The 20,465-nt window shown below is 40.1% G+C and overlaps 1 protein-coding gene across 1 annotated transcript; it reads right to left on the reverse strand.

Annotated features, from left to right (window-relative positions):
- Positions 1–5,176: 5,176 nt before the first annotated feature.
- On the reverse strand, positions 5,177–9,111 carry LOC112897518 (homeobox-leucine zipper protein HOX5-like). The gene is made up of 3 exons (XM_025965826.1): positions 8,471–9,111; positions 8,000–8,382; positions 5,177–5,827 (listed from the first exon to the last, which is right to left on the reverse strand). The coding sequence occupies exons 1-3, from the start codon at positions 8,592–8,594 to the stop codon at positions 5,498–5,500; spliced, it is 837 nt and encodes a 278-aa protein (XP_025821611.1). The 5' UTR covers positions 8,595–9,111; the 3' UTR covers positions 5,177–5,497.
- Between the last annotated feature and the right edge of the window lie 11,354 nt (positions 9,112–20,465).

A 20,465-nucleotide genomic window follows, 5' to 3' on the forward strand; every position in this document is an offset into this window, starting at 1 on the left:
AATAACTGCTTGTTCTTAGCTGCATCATCAACTCAACCTGAAAAAGCACATCACCAAGTCCTTATCAGCAGACAACATTCGGGATGGAAACTACTAAAATATTCACCAAATCCTTATCAACAGATGGGCCAGAGATAGAGAAATTCATGGTATGTCATTCACTCGGTTCATGCAAAGCAGTTAAAAATGTTCACTGAAAATAAATAAAAGCAGAACTAGAGAGCTAACTTACAATAGCCAATAGTACGGCAGGCATGTAGACTTTTTTTTAGCTGAAGTGGCACAATTTGGACAAATCAAATGCACCAGGTTCCTTGTCTTCGTACTGGTCTCCCTAAAAACAATGTTTATATGGAGCAAGATTAGTTGATTGGTCACAACACTTACAGTAACAAAAAAAATCGAGGAAACAACATGTACATTTGATATTCTCCTACGCGAGGCGCCCTCCACGGCTCCACGCACGTGAGAGACCGTAGGTGGGACCCGCTCACCAGCAACGCAGGGAGCGTGGGCTACCTCGGCGCTCTGTCCATATCCGGTTTTTCTTTTTCTTTTTTTCCTCCAATAATGGGCTGAAAATATAAGCTATAAGATAAAAATGTCCAAATTTATTGCAAATAAGTAGGTAGTGTAGTTGTAAAAATTTTGCCTCGTTAAGGGAGTTAGGGGTTCGATTCTCGCACCTCATGTTTTCATATAAGAATATTCTCGTGCAAACAAAATATTATGTAGCAACTTGGATGCATATGTGGACTTGGTATCTTACGCTGATGCCTGGGCTCATGTTAGCTATAACACATTTTTTATCACTATTATTGTGGTTTGAGCACGATCAAATTCGTGACGATTTCTATTTTCATTTTATGATACTTTTAGAGATATGTCATGGAAACTGGGCTCAAATTAGAGCCCGTATGGGTTATTTACAAATCTGCAATGAAAATTCATAAATCGTCATAGATCTTGTCTGTTTATGATGGTTTCGTAAACGTCAAAAAAATCTTCATAGATTAAAGAATTTTTTATAGTTTAAAGAATTTTTTAGTGTACAATATAGCTGTGATGGTTCTATATTTGGTAATTTCAGAGAAAGCATTATGAATGTGTATCATGGATTGTAGAAAATATTGAAGTAATGATGGCGATTACAGCCAGCCCTAAAAAAAAGAGAAAATTTCCTCTATGGACTTAGAAATAATGGCAGTTTCCTCTATGGTCCTAGAATTTTGAAACTCCCCAATTTGATCTTTTCTTAACTTTAGTTCCTTATTTGGCTCTTCCATCAACTGTGTCATTTATCTTGTATGAATAGGTACTTGTGATTTTTCATCCCTCTTTTCTTCACTAAAATGACCTCCAAATCACCTCCAAAATTTATAAAAATTTTTACAGTGAAATAACTAATGAAGATGAACCCATTTTGCAAAAAACCACATATGTAGCATTTACTATCTTAAAATTAAAATTCACCAAATTAGGCTACTTTTTAATACTATCTAATTTTTAAGCATAAAACTACTGATCAAAAATTAAATAAAAATGCCTAATATTTTTAAGATGAGATGAATTAATTTATAAAATTATTTAGTATCATAAGTCACTTAGAGAATTTAGAAGTTCTTTAACAAAAATAAATTTAAACTTTCTTTCAAAAAATAAATTTTTAAGATAACTTCAAAATTCTCTATGTAACATATATTATAAAATAATTTTATAAATTAATATATCCTATCTTAGAAATATTAGTTACTTTTACTCAATTTTTTGACACTATTTTTGTGACATAAAAAATCGGTTACTCTTAAAATGTAGCATAATTTGGTGAATTTTAATTTTAAGATCCTATATATTACACATGTGATTTTTTTTGCGAAATGGGTTCATTCCATTACTTATATCACTATAAAAAGTTTTATGATTTTTGGAGGTGATTTGGAGGTTTTTGTAGTGAAGTAAAGAGGGATGAAAAACCACAAGTTACTGTTCTCGCGAGATAAATGACAGAGTTGAGGAAAGGGCTAAATAAGAAACCAAAGTTAAAAAAAGACCAAATAGAGGAGTTTCAAATTTTCAAAACCGTGGAGGGAACTGTCATTATTTTTAGGGTCATAAAGAAAAAGACTCTGAAAAGTAACAAACAAAGCTGCAGTACCAGATCTCATCTCCAAGCCCGCATTGGATCTTGACCAACTTCAAGTCATCTGGACCACAGCGATATCACGTGGAGCCGTGGAGGTGAAGAATGTTAGAACTGCAGGATACTAATTTCTAATGATCTGCCGACACTTGTAGGTTTCCGAATGCCTTAAGAGGCGCACGTAGCTCAACGCAATTATCTTAATGCTGACCAACTCTGACACGTGTAGGGTTCACGAGTCACCACTATATACTTTCGTTCCTTGACATGTCATCAAGTAGTCGGCATCACTGAACAAGCGAGCGAACTGAAATATTCCACTGAACTCATCTGTAGGTCGGAGAAAACATTCTGGTTTTTTTACGGGAGAACTGGCTAATCACTAATCGCTTTGATCTGGAGATGATGGAGGAAACAAATGTCCACATTCCTTATTGAACTGAAGGAGCCTTTCTACACCCTAGAAGTGTCAGATGAAGGGCTTTCTTCCTTTTTAAGCTAGGTGCATTACCCTTGCACTAACATTATTAGTCTAAGCCCCCAAAATATATGTTTAGTAATAAATATATTGACATCTCCTTTATTGCTCCTGGCTGTTCCTAAGCTTATTATCGATAGATGTGTTCATAGAGCCTATATATATTTTAATTCTATTTAACGCGATGCAATTATAATTATATTGACATCTCCTTTGTTACTCCTGGCTGTACACCTTTGCTTAGGAGAAAAAAACCCTTTTTATGGAAAGAATCAAAGAATGCATCCAAATTCCAAATACAAAGAAAAATCACAAATGAGAGAGAGAGAGAGAGGAGGAGGAGGAGGGAGAGGAGGGAGAGGAAAATGGAGTCTTTGTAAGATGAAGGCCCACAAAATATTCCTATTCTCCTTTGGACGGGCAAATAAGCAAGCTGGCCCATATTCTTACGTCGGTTGTACAATTTTGCCTTTTACACGCAAATTTTAAGCACACCAATCAACTGATTGGTTGTGCTCCAATCTTAGAGTATGACTAATAGTACTATTACCATATCATCAACAACCTAATAGCCCAACTATATAATAGTTGGTCATGCACACACACGAAACCATTAATTTATACACCTTATTATACTTGCTCTTAGTTCTGAATTTCTGATCATGTGTTCTAATGTCACATTTAAGGATGCAGTAGGTTTATCTATAAACCCACATCCACATGTAGGTCAATTTTAGGTTGTGGGTTCACGTGTGAACCCACTTTACATTTTTTCTTTGATTACGCTCAATGCAAGCCCTCAAAATTATTGTTACTCGAGAGTTTAAGACAGATATTCTCCAAAGCTCATAGCTAACCCCAATGTTCCAAATTTCAACGAAAATTGGACATTATTTGACCTCTGAAATAAAGTGTCGACGTAGCATGACTTCTTGATGGTACCTACCCATACATGGAAAAAAAAATCTCAACCTAAGTATAAAGTTTAAACTAAACCTGATAATCATTTTTTTCTAAGTAAAGCGTGATCCGATAATCTCTTATCAGTTTGATGAAGGTGTTGCTCAGGACACATGCACATCGATCTTGATAGATTGCAGCGACACCATATGGTTTTGCTAATGGCTGCCTCCCTTCAGTCACACTCACTCTCCCTAAAGTCAGGATGGTGGCCAGGGTTTTGTTGCTGTCATATCCTGTGTGGAGTATCTCCCCGGGTCCGTCGCTATAGAAATCGACTGCTCATATGATTGGATTGGACAATTCGCTTCCTTGGGTTACCTAGGGGTGTTTGGTTCCAGCAGGGTTAAGCTTTAGCCCTGTCATATCGGATGTTTGATACTAATTAGAAGTATTAAATGTAGATTAACGATAAAATTAATTGCATAACCCCTAAGCTTAATTCGCGAGATAAATCTATTAAACCTAATTAGTCCATGATTTGATAATGTGATGCTACAGTAAACATGTGCTGATGGATTAATTAGGCTTAATAGTTTCGTCTCGCGGATTAGCTCTAGGTTATGCAATTAGTTTTATAAATAGCTTATGTTTAATTCTCCTAATTAACATACAAACATCGCGATAGGGCTAAATTTTAGCCACCAGAATCCAAACACCCCTTTATTCCCCGTTAGGCCATTAGCACATACAAAGTAAATGGTCAATATTTGCATAGCCACCAAAATGTTATCAACTTTTTTTATGGCAGATTTGCCTACATCACAAGTATGTTTATATAGAAACCATTGGTCAATTTTTTTAGTGTATGGCTTCATGGTTTCCAGCATTTTTTTAAAAAAATTCTGGTTCAAGGAGTTAAAAATTTCGAAAGATCCTAACAACTAATTTGGTGTAGTAACCATATCCCCCAAGCATAGAGAACAATCATTGACGAAGACGAATTGCCTGAACGAAAATACAGCTGAAAAAAAATTGCTGCGAGCGAGCTAGCGGTTCAACCGGATCATGCCTTTTTTTCTATGGCAGGTTGAGGGGGTGTTTGCTTACCCTGCGCTAAACTTTACTTCCTATCAAATCGGATGTTTGATACTAATTAGGAGTATTAAATATAGGCTAATTATGAAACTAATTGCATAAATGAAGACTAATTCGCGAGACAAATATATTAAGTCTAATTAGTTCGTGGCAATGTTGTGCTACAGTAAACATATGCTAATGATGGATTAATTAGGCTTAATAGATTCATCTCGTGAATTAATCTCTTTTTTAAAATTAGTTTTATTAACCTATATTTAATACCCCTAATTAGTATCCAAACATCCGATGTAACGGAATCACCGGGATCCAAACAGTTTTGAGAATTTCACTAACTTTAAGACCCAAAAACAAAGGCATAATGCCTCGAACCATAGCTTGATAGAGCTCAACAAAGGAGTGATTTTATCCTTTTCCCTTGCCTTTGCTATGAAAAAAAAGTTAAGAGAATTTCTTAGTTTTTTTGCAATTCTCCAATACCCAATAGCACATAGAGGATAGTTAACTCACTTTTTAAATATAAAAATAAATTTAAATACATAAAAATGTCTCATTCACTAACAGGGCCAAGTTGGATATGCATTCATGAATAAACCAGCATAAAAACTCTTCAAACAAAACAAGAGGCCTGCTATTGCACGACAGGTCAACACGTCCACTTATTCCAACCTTTCAACTCTCATGTTCAAAGCATATTATTATATATGAACACATAAAATCTTCAAAAACATAAACTTACAACATCAGTTCTGTTTCATCACCCAAAAACATTTGGCGGAACATAATTAACACAGTAATTATACGGTGCAGAAAAGGGTCGAAACCAGGGGAGAACTTGCTCCTTCGCACATGGGGCATGGATCCATCCATCCATCCACCGATCAATTGTTCCACAACCAGGAGTTCCAGTTGCACAGCTGAGCTTCCTCAGCGCCGTGGTGGGTGACCCCAACAGCAGTGAACAAGGCGTCTGGAAGGTCGAAACTGCATCCCTCGTCGCTGATCACGCCACCGTCCTCTTCCTCAGACGAGAGGGCACCGGGGCCAGTACAGTCGCCACTGCTGAGGAGGTCGTCCTTGAGCTGCTGCACCAGCAGCTTCTCAGTGCCAGACGCAGCAGTGTGCTCGTCCAGCTGGTCGACCTCTTGGGCAGCGATGGTCACCGATGGGGATGTATCCTTGCCTTGCAGCTTCTCCGTCAGGGAGATTACCTGTTGCAGACATTGTTAATTGTGTCAGTCCCTTTGATCGATTGAAATGTATATATCAGGCATGGTGATCTGATCTGATAAATAGGAACCATCAGCACATGCAATCTCTGGGTTTATTGTTTTTTATGTACATTAGCATTTAAGACAAAGCATGTGACGATCATACTTAGGTGGGATAGCAATGACATGAGTGATAAACTGTGGCAGTATCTCTTAGAAGGCCTTAAGAAGTTAATAGCTTATAACACATAATTTGCAGAGATCTCACTATGCCAATGTTCATTTTTTTTCACAAATATGATTACTTGCAAAGTGCAAGCTTCGTAGTGTTTTTGTATATATATCACTTCCCCCAAAATAGCACTAAACAAGCTAAAAAAACTGCAAATTAGCTGTACGGATCAGCCCATCCCCAGATAGCTTTAGACACATGTTGAACTATTATTTTCGAAAGGGCTTTAGCAATTATCTGTTGGTTCCCCATTTCCCTCGTTTTCTCATTTTCTCAGAGAAAAAGATAAAGCGTCAAGTCCACGAAAATTGGATATTTTAACTGTTTCTAGCCAGCCAACAATTTAGTAGTATCCCTATTTTCCAAGTAGTATTCTGCATTTGAAACGGCAGGGGTTATACATGCATGTAATCAGTAGAGTCTGATCTGAATACAGAATATAACATATATCAATTGGTCCAACTAGTCCCCATCATTTTCGCAGTTCTACCCAAGAATAATAATATTCAAAATTCAAGGGATTTTAAAACAGATGCATCTAGTGAAGATAGCATAAATGTGGCTAATGCCATGAACATTGGTTGCAATATTTTCAGTTCGCAAGCACGCACCAGATATAGAGGTGGGCATAAATAGCAGGAGGGGTAAAAGAACCAGTCAATATTAGGGAGATATTGAAAAGAAACACACAGTTAATAATGCGGGGATTGCTGGAAAAGGAAAGCAAGCACTAGATATTAGTGACTATTCATTTTAATAAGTATTCGTACATACACCTCATATAAGCATTAACTTTAAGTAAACAATTATTTTGATTAAAATTAGGAATCATTTGCACACGATATGATTGAGTAATTGGCAATAAATCTCTTATTATAACAGTTGACAAAAAATAGCAATACTTCAATCTATGTCTTTCAAAAGGTGTGAAGCATAGATTAGAGTAATTAAATATTTCACATCACATAGATTAGCGTAGTTTATCGGATTTGGACTTGGGAGATGAACGATAGGTACCCAAGATTCCTATGCACTGCAGAGTTAATTGTATAATGGCTAAAATACATCCAGTAGTGGGTCGCCGCTGATGACTACCTATGGCCAAATTGAAGGCGACAAAAGTGGTATCTTCTTTAATTTTACAAACAGTAGCCTATCGTGGGAAGGCAACATTTTTGGGCAGAGGTCCTTAGCCTTTCAGAAAAATTGAATTCCAGAGATTACCTTTTTCTAGTTAAACCCTTAAAATCCTTGTAATCTTAAAGTGGCATTTTTATGGAAAGAACAAGTTCTTTTTTCTTGATAAGAGTTAAATTCAAACTCTGCAAAGAACTTACTACCATAGTGAGACTACTGAATATCTAAGTTTTTCTATTGTTTTGGGCGAAAGGTTGACAGTTACTATGTTCTGAATATGTTCCTCTTATAGCCCTTGTTTCAGTAATGTTGGTAGTCATGCTAGATTTTCACATCAACTAAATCACAATGACTGCAAGCTCATATTCTGTATTCCGAAATCCTAACTCTACTTCATACAGATATTTCCAAGCTTGCAATTCTATCTCACCACAACATGGAACTACAGATTATGAACTTTCGCATTTTATTTAACATATAAGAGAGATCAGAAAATCACCAATATAAAAGACACCCAATGATACCAAATGGAAATTAATATGAAGCTCAAGGACCGCACTCAGAAACTGTAGCTCAATAAATGCCAGCTAAATTATCAAGTGGTTAATACCAACAAATTCAAGGATCTAGATGGCATTTTGTACTTATTCGACCCTAGGCGCACACATGCTGCTTCCACCTACTGCTGGCGACCAAGCCAATTACTGGCAAGCCAACAAGCATCAACAATCTATGCAGTAATCGATGACACTCAGTAAAAATTGATTTGCCATGGAGGCGAGACGAGGTGATGAGGCAGCTACCTGTGCCCTGAGGCTGTCGTTGTCGGCGAGTAGGCCCTGGTGATCGGCGGCGAGCGCGTCGTAGGCAGCCTTGAGACGGTCGTAGTCGGTCTCGAGCTGTTTGGTCTTCCAGCGCGCGCGGCGGTTCTGGAACCAGACGGCCACCTGGCGGGGCGCCATCCCCAACCGGCGCGCCAGCTCGGTCTTGCGCTCCGGCTCCAGCTTGTTCTCCTCCTCGAAGCTCCGCTCCAGAAGCTGCACCTGCTCCGCCGTCAGCCGGCGCTTCTTCTCCGGCGCCTGCTCGTCGTAGTACTCCTCCTCCAGGAGCTCCTCGTGCGTCGTGAAGAACGGCCGCTTGCCCACGCGCGCCGCGTCGTCCATGCCTAGAACCGCCATCGGAATGCCTGCGAGCAGCCGGAGCCTCAGGATCCAGGAGCCGGCTTTCCCATCCAGATCTGGCCAGTGGCCACGGGCCACAGGACGGTCACGCACCTCGGAAAAAGCCGTTGCTGTTGGCGCTGCCCCCGCCGCCGAAGAGCAGCATCTGCGCGCCGCCGGCCCCGCCGCCGCCCCGCCGCGCGCCGCCCGAGTCGACGCCGACGCGGTCCGGATCCATGCTGATTCTTGTTCTTGTTCTTGCCCTCTCCTTCTCCTTCCTTGTCCCTTCCTCCCAAAGAACGAAACGAAACCCAATCTTGAAGCCCGCACACGCAAACGCGCGCGCACACACTCTTAAACGGCTGCTTTGAAATCCGTGCAGCAGCGGCCGCCGAGGCGATCGAGGGCGGTGTCGGGCTGGCTCAGATGAAGCAGGAGGAGAAGGCGAGCTTATGGCGGAAGAAGCTGGTGCTCCAGAGCATGCGCGTGGACGTCTTCATGGGGTACAGCGAGAACCCCATGACCCCGCCGCAGGGCAAGGAGACGGGTGGCTTCCTCCGGCGAGCGGCTCCGTCCGGTGCCCGGGCCGGCCGGCTAGGGACTGGATTGCAAATAAAAATTTTGTGGAGGGGGTTGACACCGAGGGATGGGCCGATGGGAGCTCCGGTGGTGGATGCCGCTGCTAGTGTTTTCTTTTTCCTTCCTTTTTTTATTTGGGAATTTTTGGCTGAATTTTGCGGCTAAAGTTGAGAGCGTTTGGGGAGGCGGGATTTTATAGGAAGCGAGCGGGGCACGGGTAGGTGGGCAATTGACGAGAATGCCCTGGTGTTAGGATGTGATGCTGCCTCCTAATTGGGGGATTAGAGTCTTTTTACGGAAAAATGATGAAATTTTGGGATCTAGGATGCCTTTGATGGCGGATCGCGGACACGTAACCGAGGTTTAAGGTAGGGCAATTTTGTTAATCACTAGGTTGACTTTTGTTGCCCGAAAAGTATTTTTTTTCAAAGGTGTACCGGAACATGTGGACACCTGTTCATCTGTTGCGTGCTGGCAACTGACAAGTCTATCTAGTATTCAAGTTTTCAATTCGAGTAAGTTTGAATCAAAGAAAAATAATTTCTGAACTCGGTCTCATATGATGCGCAATCTAATTAAGTGGAGGTTGATAAGTATTCGAATTAAAATCTTTACAAGTAGCAATTTTGACATGCATGTTTGAAGAACCACCAGAAAACAGGCTAAAGATGTAGACCTAAAATACCGTTGTTGTTGCAGCCGGTATTGATGCGACTGCAACAACGCTGTCCAAGAGAGAGCTTCAGGCACCGGGTTGTGGCAGGAATCTGTGGGTCGTGCCATGACCCGGTACCAAAAGTTTCCAAAGTTTCCTGAGGCCTCAAGCATTGGATCGTGGTATGACCCGTGCCTATGCAGCGCACATAAACACGGATTCGTGCCACGACCCGGTGCCTAATAATCCCAGCGGCATTAGTGCCGGGTCGTGGCACGACACAGCGCTAATGATTGACCATAAGTACCAGGTCATGCCACTACCCGGTACTGATGACTCCGTCTACGAATACCAGATCCCTCCCCTTCCCGAATTGTTATGAACTCAACACTGTTCATGGCACCCGGGCGAGGGAAGGGGAGGGGAATTTTGCAAATTTTTTCTAAAGGGGTTAGAAATTTTTTCCTTGAGCTAGTAACTAATTTTCTTCGGTGCAGTTTGCCTTTGATTTAGCTTATAATTGTTATACATTTGTTAATTAATTTTTATAGTTTTAGTTTGCAAGTGATTTAGATGTAGTTAGCTATCTGTTTAGTTTATTATTGATATAATAATTGTTAGACATGTGATAATTTTTTTTTTGAGATGTAAATACCATGTGATTTAGGTGTAGTTAGCAATTGGTTTAATTTATTATTGTTGTAATAATTATTATACATATTATGATTAATTTATTTAGACACTCTAATGAGGTGGTTTTAGTGTATTTAATTTTAGGTTGTAATTACATTTTTAGAAATGAATTATTTTGACACTCTAATGATCTAATAATGTATACATGGTATGTTTCTCAAAAAATTTCCGTGTTTCTTTCAACATAGTCTTAGTAACATCAAAATCTTTCATGCTTACACTATGACCCATTGAGAACTAAAAATCCCGTTAACAATGGTTGCAGCATATCCAGAAACTGGAGAACCTCTCTTGGACCCTTCTCGGTAAGAGAGAGGACACCAAATCAGTAAACTAGGTATGGACTTAATTTTTGTTAAAATCCAACTTTATAAATGATGTTATAAAGTTGTATCTTCATAAAGATTTTGTTCATGACTCCTTCGTTGATTTGGTGTCCTCTGTTCTGTCTAAGAAGGGTCCAGGAGAGGCTCTCCAATTTTTGGATCTACTGCAGCCAGTGTTGATGGAATCTTTAATTCTCTAGGATTTTAGTGTCAGCCTGAAAGATTTTAATGTCCCGAAGGCTATGTTGGAAGAAATAAATAAATCTTTTCAGAAACAAACAGTTATCTCTTAAAGTCTATTTGTGGAGATGCGCATTGAAAAAAAACTGAAGAGTGTCAAAATAATTCTATTGACTTTTGTATTCAATTATTCGTTAATAAGTAATTATCTGTTAGACCTTTTAATTAATCATGGTGTGCGATGGATATTTGGACCTTATAATTATTCATGTTATTGTAGTTATTAGAATTTATTTATTTTTATTCATTTATTTGATCATTGTACTGAAATAGCATACATTTGAACATAAGTAATTTGTAGATTTACTGTTTATTTTCCAGATGAGTCGGCAATGGATGTACAACACTGACCGGCGTTCAATGGAGTTTATTAATAGCGTGCACGAATTTATCGATACGGCCAAGAAACACAAATATGACGGTTTCTTTCGTTGTCCATGCCGAATCTGTAAGAACGAGAAGGATTACTCGTCAATAAGAACGATTCACTTGTTCAAAAAGGTTTCATGCCCAACTACAATGTTTGGACCAAGCATGGAGAAAGATGGATTATGCTGGAGAATGCTGATGAAGAAGAAGATTTTATTCCTCACTTTGAAGATGATTACTACAGTGTCTTCTTTAAAGATACTACAATGGGAAGCCTGAAGAAGATGCTGAAGCACAGGTTGCAGAAGATGATCTTGGTTAGATGTTGCGAAGCAGAGGAAGTATGCGAAACTGTAAAGGAATCCAAGGATCTGAAGCGTATGTTGGAGGACTACAGAACAATGTTGTATCGAGATTGCAACAAGGGCACAAAAAGTTGGGTAACATATTGAAATTGTTGCAATGGAAGGCATCAAACGGTTTGTCTAACAAGGGATTCGAGGAGTTGCTGAAACTTATAAAAAAACCTACTCCCTGAGGGTAACACATTGCCCGAAACAACATATGAGGCAAGACGTGCTGTTTGTCCTCTTGGATTGGAAGCACAAAGATACATGCATGTCCTAATGACTGCATCCTCTATCACGGTGAGGAGTATGAAAATTTGGATGCATCTCCGGTATGCAAAGCATGTCAGTATAAGATCCCTCGAGAAGATCCAGACGATGTTGAGGAGGTGCATACCAAGAAGAGAGTTCCTGCCAAGGTGATATGGTACTTTCCTATAATACCACATCTGAAATGTCTGTTCATGAACAAAACCAATGCAAAGTTGATACGATGGTACAAAGAAATGAGGAAGCAAGATAATATGTTGAGACACCCCACTAATGGATCCCTGTGGAGAAAGGTGGACAGAACATTCCCAACTTTTGCAGATGATGCAAGAAACATAAGGTTTGGATTAAGTACGGATGGCATGAATCCTTTCGATGAGCAGAGCAGTGGCCATAGTAATTGGCCTGTGACACTATGTATATACAATCTTTCTCCTTGGCTTTGTATAAAGCGTAAGTTCATTATGATACTGGTGCTTATCCTCGCCTAAAACAACCTAATAATGATGTTGATGTGTACCTGAAACTACTAGTTGACGATCTTCTTTTGCTGTGGAAAGAGGAGGGGGTTCGTGTGTGGGATGCGCACGCAGAGGAACATTTTGACTTGCGTGCATTGCTTTTCATAACCATCAATTATTGGCCTACACTTAGCAACCTGTCTGGACACTCTAATAAGGGTTATAAGGCATGCACCTATTGTTTAGATGAAACCGACAGCATATATTTGAAGCATTGTAGGAAGATTGTATACATGGGCCATCATTGATTTCTTCCTGTCAAGCATCCATTAAGAAAGAAGCATGCTCATTATGGTGGAAAGGAAGATCATCATACGAAGCCTAGGCACATTTGTGGAAAAATGGTATTTGAAATGGTCAAAGATATAAAAGTAGTCTTCAGAAAGGACCTAGTAGCAAATCAGTGCCTAGTGTTGAAAGACGTGCACCTATGTGGAAGAAAAAGAGTATTTTTTGAGATTTACCTTATTGGGAAGTCTTAGAGGTCCGCAACACAATTGACGTGATGCACCTCACCAAGAATCTTTGTGTGAACCTGCTAGGCTTTCTTGGTGTATATGGTAAGCCGAAAGATACATTGGTAGCGCACAAAGACCTGCAACGTATGAAACAAAGAGCCGCCCTGCATCCAGAGAAGAGGGATAAAGGACACCATTACTTAGGTCCTACCTGCTACACTCTAAGCAATCAAGAGAAGGAAAGTATGTTTGAATGTTTGAATAGTATCAAGGTCCCGTCAGGATACTCTTCGAATGTAAAGAGGCTACTAAATATGAATGAGAAGAAATTCGCACACGTAAAGTTCCATGACTATCACGTGCTCATGACGCAATTAGTTCCAGTTGCATTGAGAGGTATTCTACCAGATAATGTTCGAGCAACAATCATAAAACTATGTGCATTCCTCAACGCAATTTCACAGAAGGCAATCGAGCCGACGAGTCTACTGAAGCTACGGGAAGATGTTGTCCAAAGTATAGTTAGTCTTGAGATGATATTTCCTCCATCATTTTTCAATATTATGACGCATCTCCTGGTTCACCTTGTCAAAGAGATCGGTATTCTCAGGTCTGTCTTCCTCCATAACATGTTTCCTTTTGAACGATTCTTTGCAGTCCTAAAGAAATAGGTTCATAACCATGCTCATTCAGAAGGAAGCATTGCAAAGGGTTATGTGACAAAGGAGGTCATTGTGTTTTGTTTTGACTATGTGGATAAACTTTGCCCGATTAGGGTTCCAGTATCATGGCATAAGGGGAGGCTGATTGGAAAAGGGCACCTAGGAAAGAAATCAATAAATGCCAATGATCATGCTTCGTTGAGCAAAGCGCATTTCACGGTTCTGCAACAGTCAGCCTTGGTGGCTCCGTACATCGAGGAGCATAAGCAGATCATACGAAGCAAGTACCCTTGGAAGTCTGAAACCTGGATTACAAAGAATTACATCGAAACTTTTCCCACCTGGTTGCGCACGGAACTTATGGCTAACGAGGACATTCATGAACAACTTGCCTGGTTGGCCAAGGGTCCATCCAATACAATTTTGATGTACCAAGGATATAAAATTAATGGATACACATTTTACACAAGATCCCATGATAAAAAGAGCACCAATCAAAATAGTGGTGTCCGTATAGAAGCCATAGATACTAATGGCCAAAGTAATCCATATTTTAGTTACATTAAGGAGATCTGGGAACTTGACTATGGGCCTTTGAAGATTTCTCTATTTCGTTGCCAATGGGTGAAGCTGGCTGGAAAAGGCGTCGATATTGACGCGTACGGAATGACAACTGTAGACCTCAAAGAGCTTGGCTATTGAGACGAACTGTTCTTCCTAGCCAAAGATGTTACTCAAGTTTTCTATACGAAGGACATGTCCAGCAAACCCAAGAAGGACAAGTGTAGCGAATCAACGAAGGACAAGTCAGAAGATGATGAGCCAAAGCAGCACATAGTTCTGACAAGCAAAAGAAAAATTATGGGAGTCGACAATGTCACGGATGAAGAAGAATACAATAAGGCTGAGGACATGACTCCGTTCGCAGTGGATGTTGACACAAGTATCCTTTTAGCCTAGGAGGACGCTCCCTACGTACGCCATGATCATAATGAAGGGATGATCGTAAAGAAAACTAACATTGATATTCCATTAGATGATTACTTGTCTCTTGAATAATTTTTAGTCATCATGTAATATTTTAACTAACACACACTCACACACATATACACATACTCTCTCTCTCACACACACACACAACACATACACACTCACACTCTCTCACACACACACTCACTCACTAACACACACTCTCTCTTTTTAGGGTGAATATTCTATAATTAGATATAAAAAATAAAATATTTACAAACTTTATGGTGAACTTTTGCGCCCATATATGATTTTTTAGGGAATTAAAAGACTTTCTGCAGAAAAGAAAAACTAAACAAAACCAAAAAAGAAAGAAAAATGAAATGGCGGGAAATAAATTCCCTATACCCCTTAGGTACCGGGTGGTCATATTGACCCTGTACCTCGAGGGGGGGGGGGGGCGGGGGCGGAGGGAGGGGGGACGGGGGCTTCGTTCCCGTCCGTTGGTGCCCCCTTAGGTATCGGGTGGAAATTTCACCCAGTAACATGCCTTAGGTATCGGGTGAAATTTCCACCCAGTACCTAAGGCGTCTTTAGGTACCAGGTCTCATTTTCACCCGGTACCTAAGGGCCGAGGTATAAATATCACGAGCCCTTCCTCCCTTCTTCCTCTTCCTCCTTTCTTCGCCCAACCCTGATCGACAACGACACCGGCCGCCAGCCGCCTCGCGCTCTTTGCCCTCCGCCGCCAACCTCCCTCATCCTCGTTGTGCGCCTCCTCACGGGGCCTCCTCGCTACCGAGCCGCGCCACCCCAAGCCGCGCGCCTCCCTCTCGTCGGCCACTTCACCGCGCGCCTCCTCCGTCGACCTCCTAGCCGCTCGCCGACCTCCTCGGCTCTTGCCGGCTGCCTCATCAACGCGCGCAACACCGGCGCGCGACTCCTCGCTCGCTGCCCCTCTCCGGCCGCATCCTCGCCGCGCCCGCCGCATCCTCGCCCCCCTCCCCCCCGGCCCCTGATCGGCGCCGCGTGCGATCAAAAGTAGGTTAGCGCGTGACGCCGAATGAGGGCCGAGATCGCCGGCCGACCGCCTTCTTTTTTTACTTTTACTTTTTTAGTTAATTTTTTGTTTTAGTTAAATAAGTTTAGTTTAGTGCTTTAATTACTTAGTTATTTTAGTTAATTTAAGTTTAGTTTGAATTGAGTTTTGGAATTTAGTTTATTTAGTTAAATCAGTTTAGTTTGAATTTAGTTTTGGAATTTAGTTAGTTAGTTTAATTACTTAGTTTTTTAGTTAATTTAGATAGTGAATTTCATGTACATGTATTATTCTAATGATGTAATTTTCAAAGATTGAGATATACAATATTTTTCTTGCTAAAAGTGTTCCATGAAATTACATAGTTATTTTAGTTAATTTAAGTTATTTTAGTTAATTTAAGTTTAGTTTGAATTTAGTTTTGGAACTTAGTTTATTTAGTTCACATACACATTCACTCACACACACATACACTCGCACACACAAATAGCACTCGATCACACACACATAGACACACGTACACTTACACACGCATACACATACACACACATAAACACACACGCACATACACTCACATACTCACACACACTTTCTAATTTGTTTATCTTTCAGGTCTTAGGATTTTAGTTAGTTAAGATGAACGGTGATGGCGATGGTCTAGACTCCGAACGGTTCCTTTTAGATCAAATCAACTATGATAATACGACCGTCTACGAGCAGCTGATAGAATTCATTATGAGGGAGATCCTGGATCCTAAAGGTGAGTTCTACCACAACGGCCCTATTAATAGAGTAGCATCCGCATCGACGTCGTGAGAGCTTAGAACTTGTAATCGTGATATTTGTATATTTGTAAATATTATTATATCTAGATAACTTAATTATATGATTTTCAATGATATTTAGTTATTTTCATACATTATTTTTACATGAACGCGACTAATGGACATATAGTGGCGTATAGCTCAGGTATGCGTAGCAATTATGCAAACATAAATAGTAATAAATAATTCAAATAAAACAGAATCTGTGAAAAAGGGAGAGAAAACTCTTAGGTACTGGTTGGAAAGACCAACCGGTACCCAAGGGGCCGCCAGCTTGCGTCAGCGTGGCGGCCCCTGAGATACCGGTTGGTCTTTCCAACCGGTATCTAAGGGTGCCTTAGACATCCGGTAAAATACCTGGTGTATAAAGCTGAGACTTTCAGTCTCGGTTCCCTAGTACCGGTTGAAGAACCAGGACCTATGCCGGTTTTCAATTGGTACTGATGGCTTGTTTTTTCAGTAGTGAATTTTGATAAAAAAAACTTGTTTAAATTAATGGAAAGACTTCCCCATTTGAAATGTTTAATTTATTGCAAGACTAGTGGCTAAGTGAATAGCAAGTGAAACATATATCAGAGAATAGCAAAGCCTCGAAGGTGCTGGGAGCAACAAGAGTGTACGAGGTCGGATCACTCTCTTTGATTCCTTTAGGCTTCACCTAGCAACTCTCTCTAGGTTTAAAATAGCACTAATTATTTTCTAATCGAGTCCAAGTTGCATTGAATCTTTGCTTTTAGCTTATTTGATCTCTAGCTTCGGCAAAGCTTCTGGCATATACTTCCTCCTTCCTCCATTCTGAAATATAAGATATTATTGAAGGGTTTCAAAATTTATACCCAAACATAAAGCATCTAGGGTGTTTTGGAAAATATACTCCCAGCCAGCCATAAAATTAGCAAAATAACAACCAAACAAAATATTAAATATGGTGCATGCGTCATTTCCTTATCTTCTTAATTTGTCATAAAAATACTAGAATGCCCTACGTTACAGGATAGAGGGAGTATACAACTTTAGTTTGTCGGACCATCCTCTGTGTTTCGTCTTATCTAGAGAACTTTCCATGTGTGCATCCTTCTGCCGCTAGACCATCTGGCGTGTACAAAATCACCAGGGCATAACTCCTGGTGTTTACAACACCCTTCCGTCATGGTGCCATTTGTTGTATACCATTTTGTGGAACTTGTCCAATTGAATTCTCCTTTGGTAGCTATGGTAGCTTTCCAATTGTTGCATCAGTACTTAGCAAACATGTCCCTATTGATCATGTTGCCATCGATCACTAAAATCACACATGCCCTGACTAGGAACAATTCAAGTTAACTTGGAGATAAAACGGTTGTAAGGTAAATTATAATTTTGGAGATAAAACGGTTGTAAGGTACTACCTCCGTTCAAAATTATCATTTATTTTAGCTTTTTTACATACATAATTTTTCTATATAGCTAGACATAGTGTACGTCTAGGTGTATAGTAAAATATATATATCTAGAAAAAATAAAACGAATTGTAATTTGGATAGAGGTGGTAGTTCACATCACAGAGGATTACATGCCGCCTATAAGAACTGAAAAATAAGTATGGTTTATATTTGTAACAAATATGGTTATTCTAGATACCATTAATAAGTTATGCTCATTTTGGACGCACATAGCATCATATTGTCTTGTCACGTCACAGAACCGGTTGCGTTGCATATGTAGCTTTCCGAATTATGATGCGTGATCCCATGCATCTCACCAGGTCCCCAGCAGAGAAATGACGTGTCCAGAATCATGCACCCGACATTGCTAATCCCTTTGCACAGATCTTTCCTCCATACATATCAATTTCTTTTGTGTACCTAGCCTTTGTAAATGGATGGATGCGAACATTCCTCTTTCGCTTTTTTTCCTCTAATTATTTCGCTGAATTACTCCAACTTCTAGGGTATAAACCTTTTTTTTCCAATTCAGAGCCGATGTCCTTTTGCTGCAAAATCCATGCACTGGGAATGGGAAAGTTTAACGAGTCCCAATTCGTGCACTACTAAAATATACTTTGAGTGCCTTTTGCGAATGGCTGATATTGGTCTTTCATAACAATTTTCTCAAATAACAAAAAAAAATTCATTTTAATTACAATAATTTCATAGGCTTATTACTAAGTGACCGATGGTTTTTAGGAGATATTTTTTGTGGGGATTTTTATTACTAATTTGTTTTCCTTCTTAGACACCGTGTGAATTAGACTATAGAACCCATCGTCACTTAGGTCCTGTTTAATTCGTTTGCCCATGAGATTATATAATCCATCTTAAAATCTGAAAAATAATATCACAAGGAAACAAACACTCCAACTTATTCATCATAAGATTATATAATCTACTCTTCCTAAATTATAATAATCTATAAGCTGCTGAAAACATGCTATTTCAGATTATATAATAATCCATCACATATAAGCCGGATTATATAGTCTTTGCTTGTAAACAAACATGGCCTTAGACAAATCATCTTGGAGTACGAATATATTGAATACTATGTTGTAATAATGAATCATTATGCATTTAAGCGAAAACGATTCCAATGCAAATACAGAAGGGGTTTCACATTGATCATGTGAGCTGATGACTCTGTATTAGTATAAAGAACAATTCAAATTAATCAAAGAAAAAATCGGCCAAATATAAATCAGTCGCTGTCTCCGCAGCCGGCCGATTCAACGAACGTGCAGCGGCTCCTGCTCGGCTCTAGAGCCTGGACCCATTTGAAACGGCCAAGGAACCCTAGCTCGATCTTGCGTCATCGGCACGCGCTGACAGTGACCTGATGAGCTCCAGCTCTCGCAAGGGCAAAAGGTTGCAACCTGCAGCTAGCTTCTACTATACGTCCCTCGCTCTCCCCTGTCTTCCTCCATGGCTGCAATCAGCTGATGCTGCGAGAAAAAGCGGCTAAGGTAGAAGTTGTACCGTACCATCCTAGTTGAAAGAATTGCATCTCGCCCACAGGAATTCCAATGCCCGGTTTCACCTGTCAAAGGGTTTCATAGTCGTTGGATCTTGAGTCGACGGTTGGGATGTGGTTTCAGCCTGGGGTCCACTCGGAACTCAAAATACTTTTTCTTTAAGAAAAAGCAAAGATCCCTTTCAAAAAAGAAAAGAAAAGAAAAGCAAAGACCCAAAAGCTTAAGCCCAAAAATTTAAGAATCACCCGTACCAAGTTTGTAGCGAGCGATGTAATTTACATAATATTCACGTGGATTTGTTGTGCTTTGAAGCATTTGTGAATGAAATGAAATGTTGTTTTCGGACCAAAAACAAAATGAGGTGGAAGGTGTGCTCCCCCTCTTGAATTTCAGCTGCCGCGGCACGAATTGACTCTTGGAGGTTCTATGGGCCATGCTGCATCAGAAGAAGCTAGCCTATCCTTCCCTTTCGTGGCTCAGAATTTCTCTCATGGTTTGAAACTTGCTCCTGTGATTGCGATGCGTTGTGTTCATGTGGGGAGTTGACTATATAGCCATAGAAACGGTGGTAAACACTGAATCCTTGATGCATGCTTAGTTCCATAGCTGCTCTGCGTACGACCAAGGTTGTATTGTCCATGTCATGACTCGCATACTCACTAGCACAAGCTACCAGACTGCAAGCTACTGCATCGAGAAAATGATAGAACATGGGTAGATTCAGTTCCCGGCAAGTGGATCTTGCAGGGGTCAACCAGGGGAAGCGTGCATAAATTCTGCTTCAAATTTATCCCGCGCGAGTACAGTTATGAGGTGTGACATTTCTCTGTATATCTGATGCAAACATGATCAGATATTCAGAAATCTCAGAACAAGTGGATGTTGTCTTACTTTTTTTTCGCACCTCAAAGTTCATTGCATCTGAAGGAACTTTTTCTCAAGATTAAATTCTTAAGTACTACTGGATGTCGGCGAATAATGTGGGGTAGGCAGCTGAAAATCTGAAATCGACGCCAGAGGTTTTTTCCGTTTCAGGAGAGTTCCTTCAGATGTTGCAACATGAAGCCATTAGAGTGTGTTCTTCATGAGTTGCCATTTGTTAGTGCAGTGAATCTATGAAACGCTTGTGATTCTGTCATTTTTATGGAGTCATCTAACACAAAACCTAGTGAAATGCGCTACTTGATAGGTTTGTCATATTCAGCCAATA

This window comes from Panicum hallii, chromosome 6 (assembly GCF_002211085.1).
Source record: "Panicum hallii strain FIL2 chromosome 6, PHallii_v3.1, whole genome shotgun sequence".
NCBI classification, from domain to species: Eukaryota; Viridiplantae; Streptophyta; class Magnoliopsida; order Poales; family Poaceae; genus Panicum; species Panicum hallii.

What these genes read in the sequence shown, in the direction of transcription:
- LOC112897518 (XM_025965826.1), bottom strand. Translation starts at nt 8,594, where the DNA reads ATGGATCCGGACCGCGTCGGCGTCGACTCGGGCGGCGCGCGGCGGGGC. An exon ending in CAGCAACGGCTTTTTCCGAG is followed by an intron (nt 8,383 to 8,470) that starts GTGCGTGACCGT and finishes GGCTGCTCGCAG; the next exon opens with GCATTCCGATGGCGGTTCTA. An exon ending in ACGACAGCCTCAGGGCACAG is followed by an intron (nt 5,828 to 7,999) that starts GTAGCTGCCTCA and finishes TGTCTGCAACAG; the next exon opens with GTAATCTCCCTGACGGAGAA.